General features: G+C 35.2%; 2 protein-coding genes across 2 annotated transcripts; one reads left to right on the top strand and one right to left on the bottom strand.

Moving 5' to 3' along the window:
- The first annotated feature begins 14,572 nt into the window (after positions 1 to 14,572).
- On the top strand, positions 14,573 to 20,833 carry LOC131022710 (protein BREAST CANCER SUSCEPTIBILITY 2 homolog B-like). Its single transcript, XM_057952225.1, has 19 exons — positions 14,573 to 14,786; positions 14,879 to 15,031; positions 15,482 to 16,552; positions 16,629 to 16,750; positions 16,849 to 17,003; positions 17,299 to 17,421; positions 17,497 to 17,691; positions 17,796 to 17,877; positions 17,974 to 18,024; positions 18,107 to 18,182; positions 18,277 to 18,388; positions 18,454 to 18,525; positions 18,743 to 18,938; positions 19,013 to 19,192; positions 19,382 to 19,524; positions 19,613 to 19,675; positions 19,779 to 19,980; positions 20,204 to 20,371; positions 20,448 to 20,833. The coding sequence occupies exons 1-19, from the start codon at positions 14,642 to 14,644 to the stop codon at positions 20,511 to 20,513; spliced, it is 3,375 nt and encodes a 1,124-aa protein (XP_057808208.1). The 5' UTR covers positions 14,573 to 14,641; the 3' UTR covers positions 20,514 to 20,833.
- A 2,588-nt stretch (positions 20,834 to 23,421) lies between these two features.
- Positions 23,422 to 26,456, bottom strand: LOC131022709 (protein trichome birefringence-like 35). Its single transcript, XM_057952224.1, has 6 exons — positions 26,041 to 26,456; positions 25,328 to 25,613; positions 24,898 to 25,069; positions 24,609 to 24,805; positions 24,382 to 24,534; positions 23,422 to 23,936 (listed from the first exon to the last, which is right to left on the bottom strand). Exons 1-6 carry the CDS (start codon positions 26,405 to 26,407, stop codon positions 23,606 to 23,608), a joined length of 1,506 nt encoding a protein of 501 aa, XP_057808207.1. The 5' UTR covers positions 26,408 to 26,456; the 3' UTR covers positions 23,422 to 23,605.
- Positions 26,457 to 27,170: the final 714 nt, after the last annotated feature.

The following is a 27,170-nucleotide window of genomic DNA, read 5'->3' as shown; positions in this document are numbered from 1 at the left end:
CTTACGCAAAAAAAAAAAAAAAAAAAAATCCGTTGATTTCAAAGAAAACATTTAGTATATGTATTTTTTTTCTTCTTTCCACATAGAGCTATTTTTTTTTTGCTTCCCAGTTCGTAGCTTGAAAGGTTGGTTGAACGAGGAAATTGTTTTCGGGTTAAACGTATTTAGAATTCATCATGATATGTCAAAGTAAGATTAAGGTGATGGAGTTTATGCTTATTCATATTGTTATATATGTTTTTATTTTGATGTTTGATTACGTGTTTACATGCATCTCATTTTATGATTATGATTAAGTCATGAGATTTAGGTCACTACCTCATTGACTTAAGTTATGATTAAGATTTATGATTGAGTCATGAGGCTTACGTCTCTACCTCATTGACTTAGGTTACGTCTACGTTTTGATCATGGAACTTCCCATCGATTCATGTTATAAGTTTATGACTAAATCATGAGGCTTATGTCTCTACCTCATTGAGTTAGGTTACGTCTACGATTGGTCATGGATCTACTCCATTGACTCAAGCTATATTTATGTTTCGTCAAGGGGCTTAGGTCTCTACACCTTGGCGCATGTTAGCAAGTGTTACATGTTATGATAACGTGATTTGATTGCATATGTGACGCATATGGATTTTTTGTTTTGTTCCTCATTGAGTATATTTTCAATATGCTCATCCCTCCTCTCTCTTTCAGTTTTGCAGTTTTCGAGTCGAGGTGGCCATGGAAGTTGAGAATGACTAGGGATAAGGAATTTGCATTTAGTATTTAAGTTGAACTCGTTAAGTTTTAGTTTATCGTTTTTTATTTCATGCTACTACTTTAGTTTTGGCAAGTTGATTTCAAATTAGTTTAAACTTTGATAGTTAAGAAATTTTAATTTCTATCTATTTGTTCTTCAAGATTTTAAATTGAAAAGTTTATGAAAAATCGGGGTGTTACAAGTTCCAGTCCGAGGAAGAATGTCAACTGATACTTGACTTTAGTATCAGTCCGTTAAGTCCACGTAGCCAGCATTGGATGAATCAGTCATAACTGATTCTTCAGTGAGAAACTCGTTTAGTCAAAACATCAGTATTTGACTTGGCCTTTTATTGCAACTTCAGTTGAGTTCTTCTGTCTTTAGTCTTCAGTCCTCCGGTCTTCAGTCTTCAGTCTTCAGAACATTAGACAAACTAGAAAGTGAACTCCAACAGTTGAGTTCAGAAAGTTCTAGTCTATTACAAAGAAAATCTAAGGATTTTGGTATTATCAAAACTAGGGCTATGATATTTCATTAAGTTCCCAACAATTGATTATTCATCTCAACCAGAATTTGAACAATACAAAATAAGTATTTACTATAAATGTATAAATAATAAAGGGTTTAAATGATGACAAATTCAAATAGAAATATCAATTGACATGATACTACAAACTCTTGAATGCATATCCTAAAAAGTTTAAATAAAATTTTCTATTCTATTTGTTTTTTCAATTCCTTGATTTTTTTTTTGTCTATAATTTATAAAAACTACAATTTATAATACAAAGTATCTCAAACAAATATATTCTCTTGCGAAAGTATAAATCCATACTCGTAATCATTTAAAAACAAAAATATATATATGTATTTTACTATACGTTTTGATTTCAGAACAATTTATAGTAATACTCATCATTACTCAATCTTATTTAAACTTATAAAATATCTAGATAATCAAATATAATCTGCTACCTTAATTGATTATTTATCTCAACCAAAATTCGAACAATAAAAAATAAATATTTAATATAAATGTATAAATAATAAAGGATAAAAAATGATGGCAAATTCAAATAGAAATATCAACTGGCATGATACTACAAACTCTTGAATGCATATGCTAAAAAATTTAAATAAAATTTTCTATTCTATTTGTTTTCAGTTCTTTGATTTTTTGTCTAGAATTTATAAAAACTACAATTTCTAATACAAAGTATCTCAAACAAATATATTCTCTTGTGAAATCGAAGTTGAATTTTATTGTTCTTTTGTTTAAGTTATCTAAATGATTATGTCTACTAAAAGTTTGACGTGGGACCTAAATTTTTTGATGAATAAAAAAAAATTATGAATTTCATTGTGACGTAATTTCACCATTATTATTTTTGTAATTATTTTTTATTATATATATTTTTAATGTGTCATTTTTAGTTATTAAATTTATATTTTGCAAAAATTTAATTTATTTTCTCATATTTTATGTTATGGATGTATTATAATGAAAGTCATAGTTACGTGACAAACATTTTTTTTTAAACTCACTTGGTGAATACGAAAATTTATATTTTGCAATAATTCAAATTTTCCCCATGATAAAGTTTAATATAATATAAATGTGGGAATAATGAATGTCTAATGTAGGAATGATGAATGACCTTTTATTTAGGTAATGAATTGCTAAAGTTTAATATGTTTTCAATGTGGGATAAATGATTTAAGATAACAAAGAATAGTGAATGGAGAAGATGCCACCTAAGATTGAGGATGAATGTGGTGTCTTCAATATGTAACCTATTATATAATAGATAGATAGATAAATATCTTTATACGAGTGATTAAAACATCCACATTCATTGTGTAAAGAGATTACTTAATGGAGTGGGGAATCACTTATGAGTAAACAGACTGCATTGGAAAGGCTCATCCATTTATTCCTATCCATTAATTTTGATTTTTGCATTTTTCATTTAATTTAAATTGTACCAACTTAAATAATACAAATTACTTGAAATTAAAATTGCATTCATTTATTACAAGCTCTATTTTAATAAAATTGCATTCATTTAAAAAACCTAAAAGTTACATAAAAAAACTAAAGACATAATTAAAAATTACATAAATTTAAAACTAGCTAATTGCCCCTTTGTCGTTCTAGAATCTTCGCCACCCATTGAGCATGAATTTCTTTTTGCTCTGGTGTCATGTTGAGCATGAGGGCATTTTTCGTGGCGTACTCATCAAACATTCTATTGAGCTTGGCGTGGGTATTCACCATGTACTCTTTGCATTCGGGTGGAGCCTCCAAGCCTTTCGCCTTTCCCTTCCTCTTCACTGCCTTCGCCGCTTTGTTTCCAATTGGGTGGGAAGACGAGATTTCCTCGCTCGAAGCCGAGGTGGTGAAGCCGCCGCTCTCACTCATCTTTGTCCTCTTGGAGGAATGCATGTCTCCGTCGAGCTACAAGCTCTTGAACTTCCGGTTCGTCCGGAGTATTTTCCACACGTTCCACCATTTGAAGGCACCGCCTTTACTCCGCAAGGCGCAAAGAGTTTGGGCCTTCTCCCGAATCATGTTGTCGGAATGCCCGGAAGGCCACTTTGCATGGTATCGACCTAAATCGCCTCCCAAAACTTGACCTCCGAACTCAAACTGGCCCAATGAGATTTTTTTTTTTTTTTGCGGTGGTTGAGGTTGACACCAATGACGGAGATCACTTGGTCGAGGACGTGTTGCCAATAGGCCTCGCCATTTTGATCGACACCACGGATGGCATCTTTCGTCTCCTCCACCCAAATTCGAGCGATGAGGTCCGTCCTCAACGGTGTAAGTTTGACAAAGCTTGCCCTCCATCGACAACGCATTTTCCTTGAAGGCCATCGTCGTCCGCCGCTCGCCACGCTTCGGCGCTGCTACCTCACTATGGGCCGCTGGCACGCCGCCCTCCTCCACCGCCTCCTCGGCCGTTGGGGGCTTCTCTTCTAAGTTGAATCCCGATAAATCCAAATGGTAGTCACCGGTAAGATCATGGGTCCAATTTGGAGAGTAGTAGTCGGGATTATTCAGATCCATTTTGGTGGAGGAAATTGAAAGAGTTTGAGAGATAAAGGATAAAGATAATTGAGCTATGGCTGTATGATTTTAGAGGAGGAGTAGGGTTTAAATAGAAGAAATTTATTATAAAAAAATGAAAAGAAAAAATCAAGAGATAACCGTTGGAAATTAAAAAAAAAATACAAACGGTTGAATAGCCGTTTTGAAGGAAGAAAAAGATAGATTAAAAAAAAAAGGGAAAACTGGAAACGATCGAATATAGTTTAAAAAATCAGATTTTTTTTAATAGGCGCGTGCATTGCACGTGTCTTAAATAAGGCCGATCGAGCCTTACTCATAAGTTCGAGTAAGCCTCGAGTAAAGAGAGGCCCACATCGACTTACTCAACGAGGGGCTTACTTGACGTGGGTGCTCTTAACACTTTTGTTATTCAATATGACTATAAGATTTGGTGGTTCTTCAAAAAAATTAGCATTCGCGCTCCATGTAATAACTCAATAGTCCTACTCAAATAATACTCCTTCCGTCCACGAAAAAGAGTCACATTTAGAATTCGGCACGGGTTTTAAAAAAGTTATTAAAGTAGGTATAAGTGGGATAAAAGTATATTTATAGGGATAGTGTTAATGACACTTTTTAAATACATAATCTCAATTTAATTTTTGAAGTTAATTATTATACTTAATTGAAATATTCCATTTATTCATACTAAAATCTATTAACATCCTTAACTTTTACACACAAAATAATTCAAAGAAATAAGCATAAGAAAAAATAAGCACCATCACTTTTACACAGCAAACTCAAATCGACAATGGAAATACATCGAATCCTTACAGACTCGGCTTCACCGAACTTCCTAAATTGAAGAAAAAAACTTCATCGAAGAGAAAGAAATTGCGTACATTCAGATTTGCCATAGCTACATTTCAAATAAAAATCCAGTTTCCCCACTCAAATTCAGAACAAAATCAGTAAATGGACAATTTGGAAAAAAAAAAAAAATTGAATTTGAGGTTGTCGTCTGTCCGAACAGTGAGAGGGAGACGAAGTTGGGGGCTGCCATGGTTTTCGGAATTTTCGAGACAACAAGGGATTGTCGTTGTTACCTGAGAACGAAATGGGTGATTTTTGGATCTAGAGTGAGAAATAGAGAGAGCGAGGGATGAAGGGCGACGACGGTGGCAGCGGGTCCTCCTATGGCTGCTGATTGTTACGTTGCAGAGAGAGGCGGTCGGCGGTGGCGCTTCTCACCGGGGAAGATAGGCAGCAACGCGTTGTACATGTCGCTCTTCAACTTGAAAAATGAGGTGGCGCCTTAGGGTTTCAGGTTCACAGAGAGGCGACGATTTGGGGTTTCAGGCTCAGAGGGAGGCGGCGCCTTAGGGTGAAGAAGAAAGAGCAAGGCGGCAAGATCAGAGGTTGCGCTTTCATACGAAGCGCCACACCAGATCTAGAAAATAGGGTTTGAGTGAGAATTGATATTGAGTGAGAGAATATTAGAAGGACTCTCTAGGATTTTTTTATTGCTAATTGTGTTTAATTAAGTTTAAGTGATGAGAGTTCTTAATTATTGAGGTGGGTCATCCAATGACAAATAAAATAAATACATAAAGTTATAACGGGTATAATTGTATAAAAAGTGAAACAAGACTATTTTTTGTGGACAATAAAAAGAGCGGAACTGGAACTCTTTTTCGTGGACGGATGGAATAATAAATTTCTTTATTTTGTATTGGGAGTAGATAAAAGAATTGGTGGTTCATCAAAAAGTGTTATTTGAGCTGAATATTGAAAAAAAAAAGAATAATTCATAATAATAATAATTGATATTATGAAAAGATAAAAAAAGTTTAAAAAATAAAAATAAAAAATAATTAAAAATGTATGTATTAAAAAAAAAGATGAAATAGGAGAGAGATTTATTTTAAATTTTAATCTTTAAATAAATATTACTTTTACATTTTAAATCAAATATTTACATAAAATATATCAAATTAAAATTTTTATCGTGATCTTTAATTTGATATGCATATTAAATATTTTATAATTAGTCGAATTTCACAATTTTATAAAGAAAATAAAAATAAAAAGAGAGGAAATATAAAGAAAAAAATATAATTTACAAATAAATCTTCAATTTTATTATAACTACAAAATTATCATTTAATTTTAAAATTAATTTAAAAAGAGACACTCTCCCGTGCAACTGGTTTCTGAATAATACTGCTTCAACATACAAGTGTTATTTGTATGTTGAAATAGTGTCATTCGGAAATGTTCAAGTGTCATTTCCCAAATGAAGTAGTGTCATTTTAGAAACCAGTTGCACGGTGCAATCGGTAGCATAAGAGTATTTGTGATTTAAAAATTATTTCAAATTAAAATGTTGACTTTTTAATATAGTATAGATTAAAATAAAATGAAAGGTTTGAGGTTTTAAAAAACAATTACTTTTTGAAGGTTCCAATCCGAATTAACCTCTAATTACGTTCTTAATTGACCACTTATTTTGTAATTGTTCATTCTAGGCATAGTTATGGTTTCCATCCTAGCTAATTTCCTCATTTTATTTAAACGTTTACTTGCGTTTCCTCCTCAATTTTCAGTAAGTAATCACTTTATTAGTATATTCTATCGTTAATTCCTTGCGTCGCTCTCGCCATTTTTAGGACCGATTGACGCTTCATGTGCAAATGTATCTACATAGTGCTCGTTTGGTTCAAACTCAAGTGTTGGAGTTCATCTTCTAGTTGTTTAGTGTTATGAAAACTGAAGACCAGAGGAATGAAGAATGGAGAACGAAGGACTGAAGACTGAAGACTGAAGAACTCAACTGATGTTCGCAATTAAAGGCAGAAGTCAAATACTGATATTTGACTAGAACGAGTTTCTCAACTAAAGAATCAGCTATGACTGATTCATCTAATGCTGGCTACGTGGAATCAGCGGACTGATACTAAAGTCAGGTATCAGTTGACATTCTTCCTCGGACTGAAACTCCAACATTTAAAGGAAGTCACGCAATCAAAGTACAGCCGCATTAAATGCAGAGATACAGAGGATCGTCATTTCTCAGCAGAGCATTCCTTTTTGGTGATTACCTTTTCAGAGGCGCATTACCTCTTGTACCTGAGTAGCCGTTTCTCACCAAACAGGGAACCTCGAAGATTGAAGCCTCAGCGAAATTCGAATTATGTTGGGAACTTAATGAAATATTTTATCCCTAGTTTTGATGATACCAAAATCCTTAAGTTTTCTTTGTAATAGACTAGAACTTTGTGAACTCAAGTGTTGGAGTTTCTTTTTTGGTTTAGCTATTGTTCTGAAGATTGAAGACTGAAGACTGGATGAATGAAGAATGAAGAACGAATGACTGAAGACTGAAAACTGAAGAATTCGACTGTTGTTCACAACTAAAGGCAGAAGTCAAATACTGATATTTGACTAGAACAAGTTTCTCAACTAAAGAATCAGCTATGACTGATTCATCTAATGCTGGCTACGTGAAATCAGCAGAGTGATACTAAAGTCAAGTATCAGTTGACATTCTTCCTCATACTGAAACTCCAATGTTAAAAGGAAGCCACGCAATCAAAGTACAACCGCATTAAATGCAGAGATACAGAGGATCGTCCTTTCTCTGCAGAGCATTCCTTTTTGGTGATTACCTTTTCAGAGGCGCCTTACCTCTTGTACTTGAGTAGCCGTTTCTCACCAAACAAGGAACCTCGAAGATTAAAGCCTCAGCAAAATTCGAATTACTCTCCAACAGATGAATTCTTGAAGACCATTTCCGCCAATGGATCTATTCAAGACCTCTCCTATAAATAGAACTCGAGGATCACTTCAATCTTCACCGATTCAAATACATAAGCTGAAACCCTGCCGAAATTGCAACTCAGCCAATCAAAGCCTTCCAAAGTTTGAATCGAAGAAGAGAATCACAAAGCCAAAATCAGTCAATTGCTGATTACATATATTCTCTTAGAACCTTAGGCATATATTGTTTATCCAAAGCCTAGGTTACTGATTATAGAGAGCCTGTTCTCTGTAATATAGTTGGTAGTTTTCAAACCTCCTTTCAACTGAGCGAAAAGAGTGTTTGAGTTGTGTGGAGTTTAGACTAGTGTTCTGACTCCAAGAGATCTTAGTGCCCAGTACGCGCTGAGTGTGTTTGAGAAATCTAACCCAGTGTGTTGGTGCTGAAACGTGTGGTTTCAGTTCAAGGTTTGCTGTGCACCCGTAAGCATATGCCCAGAGTGTTTGTCAGTGTGGTCTACTGACCATGGATGTACGAATTGGATTCCGAACCATGTAAAAATCCCTTTGTCGTTTATCGCTTTCAGTTTTACTTTCTTATCTGAAACTGACTAATCGCAAAATGAAACATTAACCTGACAACGTGTTTCTAAAAGGCTTTTTCAAAAGACAAAGTTTTTTGCTGCGTGTGTTATTAGTCTAACTGATAATTCTTCGGATAGTCAGTAAGATTCATAACACTTCTCTGTTCAATCCACGACTGAACCTGTACGAGAGTATCAGTTAAAAAGTCTTGACTTTAACTGATATCTTTACTGAAGTGTTTTTTAATATCAGTCTTTAACCTTTCGTTTACTGTTAAAGGTTGTATTATGTTTGATTTTGAAAAACTGTCTTTAAGTGTATTTTCCCTCCATACACATATTTTAGACCTTCCGAGACCCAACAATATTAATCTCTATCAATTTACCAATTTAATGTGGAATTTTGGTTGAAATAATAGGAAAACCATGAAACACTCGACTTTATAATTGAGAAATAGTAAATGCCAATGTCCTCGACATTTGAAATTGTGTACTTATTATATAGACCGAAAAATATAAAAGAAATTGCAAGTATTTCATATATAACCACCACCATGTGGGTATGTAGTATGTATCAATATATGTACTTAACATTTACATTTTGGTAAGTGGCGTAAATTTGTTAATGTGAAGGCTAGGAACCTTAATATTTAGGGCTGGTCTTGGGTGCGACCGTCGCACAGTGTGCGACGGGTCCGCCCCGGCCCGCGTCCGACCCGGCCCGTAATCCAGACCCGAAATCCTAAATCCTAAATTATTACATTTGTTTATAATAATTATTACTTTTAATAAGCATGAAATATACATTTGTTCGCACAAATGTATACTTATATAAATATAGGTATTTTCCTTCATTTAATATACAGTATTATATTTTCTAAACCCTAAATTCTATAAACTAAACCCTAAACCCTGTAAACTAAACCCTAAGCGTGAACACTAAACCCTAATAGGTGAAAACTAAACCCTAAGCCTGAACACTAAACCCTAATAGGAGTATTTACTTTTAATAAGCATAAGATATACATTTGGTCGCACAAATGTATACTTATATTAATATAAATATTTACCTTCATTCAATATAAAATATTATACATATCAATATACATTTATATGAACAAATTTATATATTATGTTTATTAAAAGTAACCATTATTATAAACATATGTAATAATTAGGAGTATGGGTCAAACCCACGCGGGTCAGGGTTCCGGGTCAGGAGGGCGGGTTTGGGCCGGGTCGACCCGTCGCACACCTGTGCGACGGTCGCACAGGAGAATTAGCGTAATATTTATTATTCTATTTATGGCACCTTAATTTGTTTACCCATAATTAATTACCCATTAACTTCAACACATTTAAGTACATATATATGCATACGATAATTATGAAGACACTATTTAATTACAACTTCCGGAAAAGGCACACATCTCAAAAGGGCAACCACGAGGCAAACTTTGCTTAATTGGGGTCCGTCCATATATTCTACTAATTATTTCGAATTTGACTAACAATTACATAATTGAATAATTATTGGCAAATATATATTAACTAATTCAATTGGTGCAGGATTTGCCGAATGTTGGTGGCAACCTATGATGCACGGATTCTTCAAAAAATAGCACAATGCAGTATCAGATACGCGTAGGGTACGGGTGCGGGTGCGATTCGCGTGGGATTTGCACGGGATTCGTCAGGTGGCGAATCCTCCAAAAAAAAAAAAAAAACGGGATTCGCGAATCGGGTGCGTGCACCCACGAATAGGGTGCGTTTTGGGCTCTTTTGCAATTTTTTCAATTATTTTTGGACTCTTTTGTAATTTTTGAGTTATATTTGCATGCAATTTGAAACTTTTACATGCAATTTATTGAAATTTTTACTTTGACTTATATTTGCAATGCAATTTTTTTTCATTATTTTTGGACTCTTTTGCAATTTTTGAAAAACTTCATTATTGAAACTTTTACTTTTACTTATATTTGCAATGCAATATTTAATTTATAAATGTTCTTTTCTTTTTTGAATTTAATTGGTCATATTTAATAAAATATATATAAATATAACAGACGTCACCCTATAATTTTTGAAAATCCGTATCCCCGCACCCAAACTGTATCGCTCTCGCACCCGCCCCTCGCACCTGTGCAACATAGGTGGCAAGCCATACAAGTTCTTTAAAATAGATTCCAACATGTTTAAAGGTTATAGTAAGTTTTTTCAAAGTGTTTGATAAAATAATTTTTTAAATATTTTTATAAGTTCTAAAAATAACTTTCAAAGTTTATAAACTCTTCAAAAAATAAGTTTCTCTACTCAATTCAATTTTTCATAATTTTTTATACGTAATAATCATTTTACAATTATTATTCAAGTATAATTTATTATTTTTATTATATATAATTTCTAGTTCATATCTCTTCGAATTTCTCTCTCCAACAAATATTTTTCTCTCTCTAGTTTATAAGCTTAATTATCTAAATACTTTCATAATTTATAAGTTGTTGGAGCTTATAAGCTCTTTAAAATAAGTTTAGTCAAATATTTTTTTATAAACTTTTAAAATATTATACATCTTATAAACTCTTGAAACATCTAATAAAATTTTTAAAATAAGCTTAGCCAAGCACCCTCAAAATCATGCCCTCCCAAGAGTAATATTCCCTCTGTTTTTTTTAAGTGTCCTATTAAGATAAATTTATTGTTCCTTTTTAAGTGTCATATTTCAAAATTTGAGAATAAAAAAATGACAAAATTCCTACTTTATCTCTTTTTAAATATGGACACAAAAGTAATACTCCAATTTCCTTAATATATGTACTTTTTTTTTCCCATGAGACACTTAAAAAAAAAGAAGGAGGGAGTACAATTTAGGGACACTTGGTGCAAAAGTCAATATATAATTAAATAGCAAAATTTACGGTTCAATCTCACCGCATTCACTCTCGAAAGTAACATAAAAATAAAACTTCAATGTACAACACTAACACAAACTCTGATCACCGCACATTCTACAACTAATTAATGAAAAGAGAATTGCGCCTAAATACACGAATTTACAATTAAAGTATTGCACATTCATTTCTCTGGAGTTGTATTTTTGAGTACTTCTAGTACTCTTCCATTGGAATGAGAATTTCTTTTACTTTTCAAAAAAAAAAAAACTAAAAGATTTATCTTCAATTCCATAACTTTTCAGATGTTCAATTTTTATTACATTGTTATCTATTTTAGGATAATTAATGACATCTCAAGTCGTGATCAACTGAAGCAGCCTAAAATATCCAATTACATTGTTTAATACATAGATAGTTTAAGTGATGGAAATATCTCACATGTCCATTTAATAGTTTAAAGTTAATCAATAATCGTGTAAAAAATCAGAACAATTAAAAATTTCAATAATATTATTTGGACAAAATATGTCCGAACAAAATATGATTAAATATTTTTAAAATAATTATATTTAAATTTTTTGGTTCAAAATAAAAAAGAATTTAGTTAGTTTTATTATTTTCTCCATATTGTAATTTTTTTAATATTCTTTTTAATTTTTACTATTTTTAAAGTGCAAAAATTATTTTAAAAAAATAATAAAAAATGTTTAAAAAATTACAATGTGGAGATAATAATAAAATCAATTAAATATTTTTAAAATTCAAACTAAAACTTTTAAATAATCGTGTTTTAAAATATTTAACAGTCTTTTTGTGACATAGCATAGCAGTGTATCAAAATTTATATAGAGCTTGAGGTGGGGCCCTCCCCTCGGAAGCATATAATAGGGGGAGGTAAGTAAATGAAGGTGATGATGAGTTGATGACAGAAATGGGGTCCAAAGATAGTAAATATGGGTATAATTAAGCAATGGTTAAGGGTTTGTCGGGTTACAAATAATGCACCAAACGGCAGACCCGGATCAGCCGCCTCCCTTCCCCACTAATTAATTTCCTTCTGCTTCCCATTTAATTCCTCTTTCAATGCTCCCTCTATTTTTTTCACCTTCCCTTTTTTGCATTTTTATTGGGAGTATATGAAATGCCATGCTCCTATCAGATTTTATATAGGCTGCTCATCATCAAGGAGATTACAACTCAATCAAGACAATCAATTAGCCAAATGACTGCTATGGATGTTACAAACATTCAAATGAATTCAAAGAAGAATTCGAACTGTTGCTCCTGCATTAGCATGCATAGGCTTAGGTTTGGGCTATGAGGCTTTGGAAAACAAAGCCCTACAGTATTTTGTCCAAAAGAATATAGTTTGATATTCGGACCTAAACACCATCTAAAGCACCGATCGTTAAGATCCAATGCTTTGACCGCGACCTGTACCCCTACCCGACCCGACTCGACCCGCCCGTCGGATCATCGACGGTAGCACGCGAGGCCAAACCCTTTATCCAAGCCCACAAATTATTAAGTCCTTGAACTTAATCATTTATCTACAAGAGAGAACTTCTCTTTTTTTAATTTAGGACAAGTAACATAACATGTAAACTTTTGCATACAATATCTCATTTACATCAAATTTGATTACGGACCGGTTGTTGCCTATACGGACTCACTCCTTGCCATTCATGTGCTTCAAGATGTGACCCATGGGTCCGACTCCCTTTGTGATGAGTACTGGGAGGCATTCCAACAAGCGAGGGAGAAAGTTGTGCTTGAGTTCTATCACGTTCGACGTGAAGCTAATAGAGCTGCCCATGAGTTAGCTCGTTTTACTTTATACGTTCCTGATGTAATGATCGGAAAGTCAGGCTTCCCACTCTGGCTCCTAGATATTGCTCTCTCAGATTTGTAGTAATAAAAATTTCTTTTTTTCCCCCTCAAAAAAAAATATCTCATTTACTGGAAATCGGTTTTGAAACTTCAAGTATACAAAATTCATCTATTCACGATCAAGATTAATATCCAATAATTATTTTAGTTAAATAGTAAATATTTAATAAAATAATTATTTTTTAAATGGTAATAAACCATATTTCCAATAGCAGCAACACCTATGATGCAAGGAATTATATATTTACATCACGATATCTAATTAATAGTGACGAGTTCATACGTGGTAATATATAGTATTATTAGCAGAATAAAAACAATTATTTTTATGAATGATCTCAATAAATTAATAATGACGAGTTCATAATACAAATATTTTGATTCTATCTCGAAAATTGATTTTGGGTGTTGAGAATGCAGTCGGGAACCGGATTGACACGACTTTTTGTGCTCGAATGACGTGGAATTTTTGGGTGTTCCATATTCACGATGCCATTTTATGTGCTTTATTTGGAAAAAAAAAATTATTTGTATCAAATTATTTTTTTTTACAGCTTTATTTTTGACAATTTTATATTTGTAACGAACAAATATACGCATAAATAAGTGATATTTCAACACAACTTACATAATAAATACCCCTCCGTCCCAATTCAATAGGGCATGTTTCATTATTTGAATGTTCGTTCATAAAATGAAAAATCATACATAACAAACAACCCCACACTACACCAAATGCTATTATGGCCCCACAAAATTATCTCTTCATTCACTTAAAAAAATAATATCTTTATTTGTTCAAAAAAAAATATCTTTATTTATCTCTCCTATTTTTTTTACAAATTTACCCTAAAAAAGCTACTTTATCTATCCTATTTTATTATAAACTACTATTAAAGCATCCATAGTAGAGAGCTAAGGTGAGCTTTTAAAAGTGGTCCCCCACAATTTGAGAGAGTAATATGCAATTCTTAGAGGGACATGGATGCACACATTTTTCTTAAATGAGTATTTTTTAATTTTACATCTAAATATTTTATGTTAAATATTAGATTAAAAGCAGAGACTACTAAAATGATTAATATTACTATCAAACATTGAATCAAAATACATTTCACAAACATTTGAAACAATAAATAAATCATATTACACTAACTTTGAGAAGTAGAGTAATGAAATTGGAAAATATAAGAAAGAGAAAAAATTTGTATAACCTGGCGAACACATTGTTTTCAGATCAGTCTCATAGGGCTCGGGCTATTTTCGAGTCAGTCTTATCAGTTTGTCGAGCTATTCGGGCTGAAATTTTACCGGACTAAAACTTTTCAGCCATAATCCTCTCGAATTGTCGGTCTATTCGAGATAGCCACAGGTTTCGGGCCGAATTGACATCCCTACTTGCTGACGCTGTTGAGATTAATGACTTTTTTTTTATTTATGAATCAATATTCTTACAATTTAATATTTAATATTTTGTGCATATTATTTTCCTTTTAAAGCCGGCCTTTATTTTCCACGATACTGGTTTTCAATTATAAAGCCTAAAAAATAATTTATAAGCCCAAAAACGTTGTAAGCCCAAACTATTCATACGCGCCAGTTTAAAAAGGTTTCCCGCTCTTTTAAAAACGCCAAACATCTAAATTCCGCATTCTTTTTTTTACTCCTCTCAAATTGGAATTGCAAAGGGCAGAACCCTAGGTGTCGCCTGAGAATGTCGACGTGGCGAATATTTTCCGGTGACCGGAACGATTTCCGGTGGGAAACCGCCGATCAACAGCTCCGCATTGAAGAATTCTCCGACGCTGTGGCTGAGGACACTCGTCGTCTCCCTTCCATGGCCGATCTACTGCTTCTAGGCACGTCGATATTTTTATTAATTTGAAAATTTTATTTGTGTATTTAGCGTTGCGTTGAAAATCAACAATTGTCCTGGCTGGGAAAAATGTAGGTTCTTCAAAGATATTGGAGAATGGGAGGAGAGATGTGGAGGAGCAACCGACTTTTCGAACGGGATTGGGGAAATCTGTGGAGGTGAAGCAGTCGTCAATCGCGAGAGCACGTTCTGTTCTTGGCGAAGTGGATTACACGTTGACTGATTCTGGTATAAATTTCTTTTGGATATCTGTTTCATTTTTCGGAACAAAAGTTTGTTTGTTTAGTGAATGAGCTTACTGTGGCGGGTGATTATTGAGTTAATGACACTATTATTGACTAGGCAGCTGACTTTTAGCAATCGGAGTGAGAAACTTGGTGTTTACTTTTTTTCTATTGATTTGAATTGCTATTTCATGTACCAGATGGGGGCATTGAATCTAACGTTTGGTTGCTCTGTCTTACATGTACCTTGTAAACTAATGTTGTAATGTCATTCATTATAAGTAAAGTTTAGCATCACTTAGGTAAAATTCTCCCAGCATTACAAATCTGAATTGATTTTGAATTTGGGCTGTCAAATAAAGAGAGGTTCTTGAGAAACTTATACGGGATTGTAGTCAAGCAAATATGAAGCTAATAAATGACATGCTCTGTTTTGAATGAAAATTTTATGCAGGCCACTCGGATGGAAGAGAAAAGGGATTTGCTACATTTAGACCAATATCTAACATGAACTCAATGGAATCAGCTGTTATGTCAACTTCTGCATTTCATAGTGCATCAGAAAATGTTACTCAGATATCAAATTCCATGTTTCAGACGGGCTCGGGGAAAACAGTGAACATATCTTCAGCTGGCTTGCTTAGGGCAAAAGCTCTGTTAGGCTTAGATGGAACTTATGATCAAGAACAGACAGCAAAACAGTCAATTTCTACAGAGCTCCTTGCTTCAGACAATCCATCTCATTTGGAGACCCGGAAACTGGGTAATTTTATTCTCAGTAGTTCAACCAGGGTTCTAGCATCTTCTAAAGTGAAGTCTATTCCTCGTGCAAGTGAATCCATGAAGTTTCCTAAATGCATGAATGCTGTTTCTGAACCTCCACAAGTTAAATTTCAAACTGCTGGTGGAAGATCCATATCAGTTTCCAGCGATGCATTAGAGCGAGCTAAAAGCTTGCTAGGAAACCTTGAGGTTGATTCATTTTTAAATGAAGCAAGCACAGCCGATCCACTATTCTCAGTAATTGATGGGAAACCCAGTCGTTTATCAAACCAAAAAGGTGACTTTACCACACCATTACTGCACAAAGGGATAGAAAATAGTGACCATCCCTTGAAAATTTTTACATCTTCTCCTAATTCAAGTTCATACAAGAGAAACTCATTTGGTAAGTCTGAGAGGCTAGAACCAGGACATAACTTGATTGCACAGTTTGATGCGGAGGCGGAACTCAACTCTTCTAAAAGGCCTTATAATGGCTTTACTGGAGATAGAAAGCCCCCTAAGAAAAATTCACACTCAAACACGGATTGTTTGGAATATGCAGTTCTGCCAAAAAGTGATCCCTCAAAGAGCTCATCCAACAAGGCTTTGGTGGATATCTCAAATACTATGAATATAGATAATAAGCAATGTTTTGGAGAAAAGAGAAGACTTCGAGGGATTAGTTCTGTTTCACCATTCAAGAAGCCCCGGAGTTCGTTTGTTACCCCGTTAAAGAAAACTAACTTGTCAGATATTGATGGTAAAGTATCAAATGAATAAACTTCTTCCCTTCACAAAATCTATTTTCTGCTGTTCTAAATATGTATTATCTCTAGTTTTGTCTAGGCTAGCACCAAAAGAGATCCCGTGTAACCAAAGGGTTTCCTTGAGATACCCTTCTCAGGGTCCGCGGGTTTATCTTAAAGAGTATTTTTCACGGCCTCCACTTCAGGAAAAGGTTTAAGATAACATATTCAATCAATTTTTTTTTTTATCCCTTTTTAAGTGCTTTTCCTCTTAACAATTGATAGCTTACAATGTTTACTATCAAATTAGTTGGGTAACTTGCCAGAATATGTGAAGAGGATGGACCCAGTTGCTGCTGAAAGTTATACACTCCAGAACAAAATGTCTTCAGAATGCATTGGACCTGAAGCTTTCTACTCAATGCTATCACAGTCTGGAGCTTCTATCCAGCACTTGACCAAAGAGTATTGCCTCTCGCTATGAAAACTATATAAATATTGAAAATTGCATTTTTGGTAACTTTAGAGTATACTGCAACCTGGATGTTTTCCCACCACAATTGTTCTAGTATGGAGTTTCTGCTCATGTGCACAGTACCGACGCATAATCAAAATTTGGTGTTTTCTTCTAACTATTGCACAACTTTCAAGTTTCTCATATTGATTTGAACAACATCCTAATGTAATGAATAGACCATAATTATCCATTCTAATTCTCCAGCTTTCTTATATTTATTCGGTCTACAATCTACATGTATAGGTGGGTTGCGAATCACTATAAGTGGATCATTTGGAAATTGGCCTCTTATGAGAGAAGCTATGCTGAAAAATTTTCCGGAAAACTTTTGAATGTCTCTAGTGTGCTTGAAGAATTACAGTACAGGTATGGAAGGTTAATTTTGCAATTTTTTCTTATAGTCCTTACATGTATCTAAAATAATCATATAGCCACTCGTAGGTATGAGAGAGAAGTAAATCATGGACATCGATCCTTAATCAAAAAAATGTTAGATGGTGACATACCACCTTCTTCAATGATGGTACTTTGCGTTTCCTCTATCCTTGAAGATTCTGACCCACAGTGTGGAAATCAGTCTGTTCCCCAGGAAGGTGGCTATGCTAATGCATCCAGAATAGAGTTGACTGATGGATGGTAAAGACATCTTTACATCTATGTTTCTGAGTGTGTGTGTGTGTATCTCCTTTTCTTTCCATTTTAAAAATCTGTTAGAAAATGAATAACCAAAGAATTATTAGGTATTCTGTGAAAGCTCTGTTGGATGAACAGCTATCTCAGAAACTTGCTTCAAGGAAGTTATTTCTGGGCCAGAAGATTAGGGTAGATTATCCTTCCTTGGATACATAATATGTTCATGCCATTTCAAAAAGTTGGTCAATATTTCATGTTGCTTACAGTTTGTGTTGTCATCTGAAGATCTGGGGAGCCAAACTGTGTGGGTGGCTTGGGCCTGTTTCACCCTTTCAGGTTAATATATTTTTCTGAGGTTTAGTTGAGCCTGCTGCTTATTGGTGTACTGTTTCTTACGTAGTGCTAAATTACATTTCAGGCATCACAGACTATAAGTTTGTTATTGCACATAAATGGTACATATAGATGTCATTGGGCTGAAAGATTGGGACTGTGTAAGTATTTGCCATGTGACTGTACTTCATTTGATACATCTTTCTACTGTTTTTTTTGTTGTTTTTGAAGCCTTGGGCGTCCTTTGTTTCTCAGGCAAGCGTGCTGGTGATCCATTGGCATTCAGATGTATCAAGGGGAATGGAGGGGTGGTCCCCAGCACTTTGGTGGGGGTTACGAGGACTTATCCAGTTCTTTACAGAGAGAGGTAACCTTACTTTGGATCATATATTTTCTGAAAGTAGAGTCTGAAAGGAATAGCGCATCATCCAGGTTGAGTAATGGGAGTTTTGTCGTGAGGTCTGAGAGGTTGGAAGCTAAAGCTTTGCAGTCATACAACCAGAGGTAATGCTTCGTTTGCCAATTTTGGTTGATACTAGCTTTCTATTTAATAAAAGATTAACTAATTATTTCTGATCCTAAAATTTTCTCCTTGTCACTGTAGATGCCGGAGCCACTATTTGCTGATGTGCTTTCTAGTTAAATTTGATTGTTCTTTTACCATGTTAATTAAGTGTGTGAGGCGTCTGTATCCATTTCATGAGTTCTTTTTTGAATTCAGGCGTGATCTTCTTGCTGAAGGAATCATGTCAGCATTTCAAAGGGATACAGAATTTGATGTTGGAGATGACCATGAACGTGAAGAGGGGGCTAAGCTTATGAAGTTACTTGAGACAGCTGCTGAGCCAGAGGTTCTCATGGCTGGGATGAGCTCAAAACAACTAGCTTCTTTTGCTTCTTACAAAGCTAAGTTGGAGGTATGACAAGTTGTGTTTTTAACTCAACAGTTGGACCCTGCAGGAATTCTTATATATTTTTCTGTGTATCAAAGGCAAAGAGGCAGTTAGAAATCCAAAGATCGATTGAGAAAGCTGTGGAGGATGCTGGGCTTGGGGAGAGACAGACCACTCCATTTTTGCGTCTTAAAGTGGTTGGTTTGATGAAAAAGGGTCAAAGAGAGTGTAGTCCACTGAAAGGCTTGATAACGATATGGAATCCAACTCAGAAACAGGTGAGTTTTCAACATGCTTTGTGACATGTCATTCTGAGCCCGAAAATATTGCGACCATAAAAACAGAAATATTAGTTCTTCATTATCCAACATATCTACTACCCACAAAAATCCTAGTTTCTTGACATAATAATGTTATCCATGGTACATCGTTTGTTAAGTATCTTAGGCATATTTGTTATTTCGTAGACACTAGAGCTGCGTGAAGGGCAGGCATATGCTGTTGGAGGTCTTGTGCCATCTAGCTCCGATTCAGGCATCCTTTACTTACAAACAAGAGGATCAACTAGTGATTGGTTACCTTTGTCCTACACAATGATGGAACAATATGAGTAAGTGGCTCTAGAGATGTACACTTCTTTCTGCATGCTCGCAAGAAACAATTTGAATCATTGAACGATACATTACTGGTTCTTGAAGGTCATTTTTCGTTCCACGTTCATCAACTACAATATCATGTTTGGGAGAAGTTCCTCTCTCCAGGTAAGTCTTGCTCATGTGATATCATGGAACTACTTGTGATTCTGATATTCATATCTCCTTAAGCTTTTGATAACCCAATATTGCCTGCGCGGATTTTGTACAGTGAGTTTGACATGGCGGCTCTCGTTGTCTATGTGGGAGAGGTGTATAGACAAGGCTGCCAGCAAAAGCAGTGGGTATTTGTGACAGATGGATCCGCAGCTATAGAGGGATCACCAGATGTATTGCTGGCTATCAACTTTTGCTTACCTTATGTTGAATTCGACTCATCCGTGCCAATGAACTCCAGCATTGCTGGATCTGTGGTAAGTATAGTTTGATACCAACTTCCTTGTAGGGTGTTCATAAAGTTCCACATGAATCAATTAATTTTGAGCTTGTATAGAAGCAGCAAATTATGTAAGAACACAGAGTACTAAATTGTAGACAAGTATTGTTACAACATCTATCCTTTCTTGATTCCAAATCAGATGAAATCAAGAACAATATATCGATAAATTTCAAGAATAATTTCTCTCTTGATTGCAGGTTGGGTTCTCTAATCTCATCAAGAGACCTAGAGATCAAGTAAATGGCTTGTGGGTTGCTGAAGCTACAGAAAACTCAGATTATTTTCTAAGTTATGATCACGAGGTTCGCCAACATCTCAAAGATGCTGCTGCTTCAGTCTCGAAATGGGCAACTCCCTCGTGCTTGGTTCGCCTTTCTCGAACTTGGTCTTGCTACATATCATACCCTCCATTCTCATATCACTGTAAATTTGGCAATGCAGATAGTTGAGAAGCTGAAGGGAAGAGTCATGTCTATTATCAGAAATTCAAAAAATAGACATATTTAAGCACAACGACATCGTATTGATCCTTGATCACGCGCAACACTGCATGAAAAATATGCTACACGCTGAGATCGAGTTCCAGTTCGAGATCGTGTGTTTTTGAACTGATTTCTGGTTGGCAGATTAAATTCTTGGCTTATTATTATGTGTAGTTTGTAGTTATTTTTGTATAGTCTCTCAAATGTGGGAGAATAAAGTGCTACTACGAAGGCATACACCAATGTAAATTGCGTTTTTCTTGAGAAAATTGTATCTGATATATCATCAGCTTATTGCATACTTTAATTCAGTTTCAATATTCCAAATAGAATTTAAATATTTTACGTAATTCCAAAACCTCAATTCCGACACAACGTTTCATACATTTGGCATGTCTGTCTTCTTTGTCTTTCAATATTTTAGAATGTTTTGGTGCTTAGTAGCAAAAGCAATATGTTGCTATCTAAAAAGTAATCTTTGCATATCTCTGCAGGGAATATAACTGACAAAGAAGATCAAAAACTTATCAAATTTATAGAAATTCCTAATTGTAGCCTTGACCCAATTCCAACACTAAAAGAAGCAAAAATTCAAACATAGACTCACTCACACTGCTTCCTTTATCTTTCTCACTGATCTTCCTCTTCTATAAAAACAAAAAGCAACAATAACAAAAATCTCACCACTGTACTAATGGGAATCAAACAGTACTTAGTTTTGTCCTATCTTGTTCCCTTCTTTATCTCTTTTCTTGTCCTAAAAACTTTTCTCTATATATCTCATGCAAATACTATGGTTTCACAAGTAGAACTATAGAAGAGAGATAGAGAGAGAGAAATCATATAGTTTCATAAGTAGAAGAGAAATATATAGAGAGATAGAAAGAGAGATGGAGGGAGAGAGAGGCAGCAATGTGCTTAAACCGAAAGGTTGCATCAAAACCACCAAGGGGCCGTGGGCCGTGCGCCGCGGCGGCCACGTGATGAGGTACCGGTTCCCGTCGGAGCAGGAGCGCCTCAACAACAAGCAAAGGGAGAAGCTCCGTCGCTCCGTGAGGCGCAACATCTTCAAGGGGTTGAAGACTCACGGCAACTATCCTCTCCCCACGCACGCCGACTCCAACGACCTCCTCAAAGCCCTCTGCGACGAAGCCGGCTGGCACGTCGAAGACGACGGCACCATCTATAGAAAACAGGTTTAACATAACACATATATATAGCGCTAGCCATGTTTTTTTTTTTTTTCATTTTCATGCATCTGCGTATTTTTTTGTTCTTTTATTTTTTTTTATTTCTTTTTAGGAAAGAGATGTTGGGAAAATGCCGACGTTGGTCGATGAAGACGATGAAGAGGACTTCTGCAAATGTGGAGATGGAAATGAAGCAGAAGAGGTTGATACAACTCTAGCTCTGTAGATATAGATATAGGGTTAGGATGCTAGTTTTTATATATATATATGTATATATTTAATTATCACGTTATCTAAAGAAATATTAAGCATTTACTATAACAAATCGGGTGATCTTTTTGTGGAAACTTATATTTTATATGAATGAAGACATTTATTTTTGTTCATTTTATAGTATTAATTAGTTCGAATGACCTGTTCACACTTTTTTTTGGGTTATAGGAAATTAAAATCAAAGGGACAAAAGGCCATAATTTCTGTTAATAAAATAATTTTTTTGGGGGACTGGGAATCAAAAGAAATTTAAACATTTGGTGAGATCTTTTTGTGGAAATGAAGCAGATGATTAAAATTATTTTATAGAAATGAAATTTAAGCATTTGTTGGAAATGAAGCAGATGATTAATTTTTTTTAATAAAAATGAAATTTAAGCATTTTGTGAGATCTTTTTGTGGAAATGGAGCAGATGACTAAAATTATATAATAGAAATGACATTAAGGTAACTAAATTGATTAATAGGGTTCAAGGATAGTTTATAATGTCAAATGAAGTATAAAATACGAAACTTATTTTGATTTCCAGTCCCCAAAAAATTTATTTTATCAACAGAAATGATTGCCTTTGTCCCTTTCGATTTTAATTTCCTAATTCTACTTTCACACCTGCCTGATTTTTCATTCCAATATTATTAATACACGTGTACAACAACCCCTACATCCAAACAAATTTCATATATATAAACCCAAAAAACACGTGAACAGTAATTGTAATTAATTAATATAAAATGAACAAAAATAAATGTCTTCATTCATAAAATATAAGTTTCCACAAAAAGATCACACGATTTGTTATAGTAAATGCTTAATATTTCTTTAGATAACGTGATAATTAAATATATACATATATATATATATAAACTAGCATCCTAACCCTATATCTATATCTACAGAGCTAGAGTTGTATCAACCTCTTCTGCTTCATTTCCATCTCCACATTTGCAGAAGTCCTCTTCATCGTCTTCATCGACCAACGTCGGCATTTTCCCAACATCTCTTTCCTAAAAAGAAATAAAAAAAAATAAAAGAACAAAAAAATACACAGATGCATGAAAATGAAAAAAAAAAAAACATGGCTAGCGCTATATATATGTGTTATGTTAAACCTGTTTTCTATAGATGGTGCCGTCGTCTTCGACGTGCCAGCCGGCTTCGTCGCAGAGGGCTTTGAGGAGGTCGTTGGAGTCGGCGTGCGTGGGGAGAGGATAGTTGCCGTGAGTCTTCAACCCCTTGAAGATGTTGCGCCTCACGGAGCGACGGAGCTTCTCCCTTTGCTTGTTGTTGAGGCGCTCCTGCTCCGACAGGAACCTGTACTTCATCACGTGGCGGCCGCCCTACCGACGGGCCCCTTGGTGGGCTTGATGCAACCTTTCAGTTTCACCACATTGCTAAAATTTGCTTGTTTGAGTGTTGGAAATAGGCCAAGGCTACAATTAGTAATTCTTAAAATTTTTGCTAAGTTCTTATTGCTTTTTAGATAGGAACATATGTATTGAAATTTACCAGAAGCTCAAATCTCATCTTTTAAGATGAGTAAATAAACTGCTCATTACACCCACAAAATCAATCTGCAAACTCCATAAATGTTTCAAGATTCCTTCTACTACACAATTTCTTGAAATCTACATATGCAAAACCAACAACACCCTGTTACAAAAACTGGAACAGCAGCTCGTTCCAGACGTCGGGCACCCCGGGCAGACACCAGTGGATGCAGTCGGAGTAGCTGGCAGGGTTCGTCACTTTCTCAGGCTCCAACGGCTCCCAAAACTTACGGTAAATGGTTGGATGGCCGTCTTTCCTGTACTCGGAGAGCTGAGTGATGTTGAGAACCGAAACCTTCGAACTCACCCGGCTCAGCACCTTCTCGATCATTCTCATCGTGGGCAAGTCCGAGCCAGTTCCCCAGTATCTTTCGTCGTGTATAGGCTGTGTCTCGTTGTAGCAGTTGCCCTCGCTCCCGGCCTCCCACTCGTACTTCCTGTTTGGTTTGGAAGAATGTCACAAAAAATTTACTTGCGAAAGACTGAAAAAAGGGAGAAAATTCAATTCTTGAGCCCTATTTATGATCAAGCTTGAATTTTGATCTTTAACATATTACTACTATACTAGTATTTACAGAAGCTCAGTAATGCATTTAAATTCCAAATACCTAATAGGGCTATTTAGTTCCTGAGCACTATTTATGATCAAGCTTGAATTTTGGTCTTTAGACACTATATTAGCATAGTATTTACAGAAGCTCAATAATGCATCTACATTTTATAAAAGATGATATAGAAAAACTTCCAAAGATAAACTAAATCGACAGAATGGTACGAAACACGCAGACACTAAATGCCACTAAATTTTCACTATAGATAGATAGCATTATAAGCAAGCGATCCACATTAAGGTAAATTTAGTAAAGAGAGTGCTCTGCTCACCCTAGATGTGTAGGCGACATTGTGACGAAGAAAACCTTCTTCGTTTGTGGATCAACGTGTGAGGCCACCCAATCGGCCCACGTTTCCATGGCCAACTCCATGCCTCCGAGGCCACTAATTTCTTCACATGCGCCATTCTCATCATCGCTCCATCTAAAACAAGAGTTCAAACAAGTGAGATACGGACATTTTCTCTCCTCTCGTTCGAGTTCTTGGATTATACTTACAACAGCTTCACCGAGCCCTGTCTCCACCACAGATACGAATTAAAAACCAGTATATCTGCATGCTCCCATCGCGATGAGTGCCTGAGAATTGCATCCGGACGCAGTATCCTCTCGTTCATGCGATGATCAACTGCATCATCGGAGTTGGATTCCACAAGAAGAGGCGCCCAGAGGAACTCGATAGTGGCATTGTAGTTCTGTAGAAGACATGACAAAAACATACATATTTTTAGAATTTCAAAAGAGTTTTTGCATCAGAATGTGCCCCTTTTCACAACGTTCAATTCACCTCTGCTCGAAAGATTGTGAGTTCAGAGTTGGGCGTGATGGACTGCTTATCCCGTGGAATCACAGACTGCAACAGACACAGCATCGATATCCACTGCCCTCGATTGAGTGAATCTCCTACAAACATCAACCTCTTCCCCCTCAATTTCTCCCACATTTCCAATGCGTTCCACCTACACTCTCATCAACAAGAATTACACAAAAAGTTTCATCGTAACAGCACCTCCAAACACTATCTTCTACTTAAACGCTCAAATAAGTACTCCACATATACGCGTAGCAACACTCTCACTGAATCAACTAATAAACGCATTGCACATAAACACATAGAAACACACTCATCAAATCCACTAACACAAGTATTGCACATATACACATAGAAAAACACCCATCAAATCTACTAATACAAAGCATACAAGAGAACAAATCACCTCTTCATATTGCAGTTTTGCGGCTGCCATCGCCAAAACTGATACCCTAAATCTTGCCTCCCATGCTTGTGGCAGGCAAGTTGATCCGACATGTACGGACAATGAGACTCATTGTACAATGGATAAGACACATTGTCCAAAATCCACTTCCCAGAAAAGAAATCACAACCTTCCACTTCAGATACCGCCCTCCTACCACCGGGCTCCTCCCTATGGATGGCCGAAACAGCCCTCCTGCCACTATACCTCACCGTGGTAGCGCACGTAGTAAATTTATCTAAGCCCACTACAAAACCATCAACATCAAAGCAACACATTTTAGACACACAGATAAACTCAAATCCATCAAGATTCAAGTACCCAAATTCTTGGTAGCTTCCACTAAATAGCAGAGAAAAAATAACAGCAAGTGGAGTCATAGTCACTACATGAAGCAAAAAACATTAAAATTTCCAAGAAACTGCACACAACAAAACAACATAAAACAAAATCAAGAAACCCCAAAACCCACATAAAAATACGACGAAAACCAAGATTTCTCCACTAAATTGCATAGAAACTAACAACAAGCAAAAACATCAAGATCTCCAAATTTCAAGAAAATGCACAAAACTAAACAACATTAACAAAAAATAAAAATAAAAAACAAGAATTCCAAAAACCCACATAAAAATACTACCCAAAATCAGGAATTTAGAGCTCTTGAAGTAGACCTGGTGGTTTCTGTGAAAGATTAAAGGTGTGGGCCGGCGTGGAATAGAACAAAGAACCATTCTGACTGAGACTAGAGCGCTGCTTTTCCACATTCCTATCGCTGCGAGCTCGGTGCTGATGAATCACTCGAATATTGGACTCACTGCACAAAATTGAGAAAGCTATGAAAACAAAGAAGGCGAGCGCGATGAGAGGGAAATGCTTCTTCTTCTTCTGCCATCGTTGCTGCATTTTTAAAATTTTTCTTGCTGCTGAAATTAGGAAAATTAGTTTGAAAGAGTTTTGATCATCTGCCGACAGCGACGGGATTGGGAAAGATTTAAGAAGAAGAAAGATTTTTGGTAATTTAATTATGGAAGTAAGCATGAAGTCCGACAATCATGCTCTCTCTGGATCAGAGATTTTCGGTTATTAAATATTACTAACAGTTAATTAATTTATTTTCTATTAATGTTTTGTTTAAGGCGTGGCACTATTCAATGATTTTGTGTAAAATAGGAAAATTATTAATTAATTTTGTGGCAGGTGAAAAAAGAAGTCAAAAGCTTACAAGTCAAAAGGAGAGAGTGAGTCCTTTTGAAACGTATTAAGAGTAAAAAATATTTTGTGAATATTGTCGTGAATAGCACTACCCTATTTTTTATTATAAAATTCCAAATATAATGTAGTCTCAAACTACCATAATTTTATTTACTAATAGTTATTTATTTATTTAATAAATAATTGAACAGCTTCCCGATCAACCAAGCTAAATAATTAGCGCCGTGGAAATGTATCGAAAACTCGATATAATGGCCATATTATACGGGAAAATATCGTAAAATATCAAACTTAAGGTATATTATATTTTTCGATAAGATATGATACTATATCGAAAATTTACGGTAAAGTGAAGGTATGAATTTTTCAGATAGCGGGATGTATCGGTGTGTATACCGATACCATGGTATATACCATAAAAGTCAATAAATACTGTATTAAAGGTATATATCAGAATAAGGTATGGTACCTTATTATCGATATATACATGTATATACCAGATATTACGGTATACCAGAGTATATTATTATTATTATTGTTGTTGTTGTTGTTTACTCCCTCTGTCCCGCGGTGATGAGGAGTAAAATAT

Source organism: Salvia miltiorrhiza, chromosome 4 (genome assembly GCF_028751815.1).
Source record: "Salvia miltiorrhiza cultivar Shanhuang (shh) chromosome 4, IMPLAD_Smil_shh, whole genome shotgun sequence".
Lineage (NCBI taxonomy): Eukaryota > Viridiplantae > Streptophyta > Magnoliopsida > Lamiales > Lamiaceae > Salvia > Salvia miltiorrhiza.
The sequence above is the reverse complement of the archived record's forward strand: the minus strand, read 5'-3'. Positions and strand labels throughout refer to the sequence as shown.

What these genes read in the sequence shown, in the direction of transcription:
- LOC131022710 (XM_057952225.1), top strand. Translation starts at nt 14,642, where the DNA reads ATGTCGACGTGGCGAATATTTTCCGGTGACCGGAACGATTTCCGGTGG. An exon ending in TTACACGTTGACTGATTCTG is followed by an intron (nt 15,032 to 15,481) that starts GTATAAATTTCT and finishes AATTTTATGCAG; the next exon opens with GCCACTCGGATGGAAGAGAA. An exon ending in TAACTTGTCAGATATTGATG is followed by an intron (nt 16,553 to 16,628) that starts GTAAAGTATCAA and finishes TATTATCTCTAG; the next exon opens with TTTTGTCTAGGCTAGCACCA.
- LOC131022709 (XM_057952224.1), bottom strand. Translation starts at nt 26,407, where the DNA reads ATGCTTACTTCCATAATTAAATTACCAAAAATCTTTCTTCTTCTTAAA. An exon ending in TCTTTCACAGAAACCACCAG is followed by an intron (nt 25,614 to 26,040) that starts GTCTACTTCAAG and finishes ATGGTTTTGTAG; the next exon opens with TGGGCTTAGATAAATTTACT. An exon ending in TCACAATCTTTCGAGCAGAG is followed by an intron (nt 24,806 to 24,897) that starts GTGAATTGAACG and finishes TGTCTTCTACAG; the next exon opens with AACTACAATGCCACTATCGA.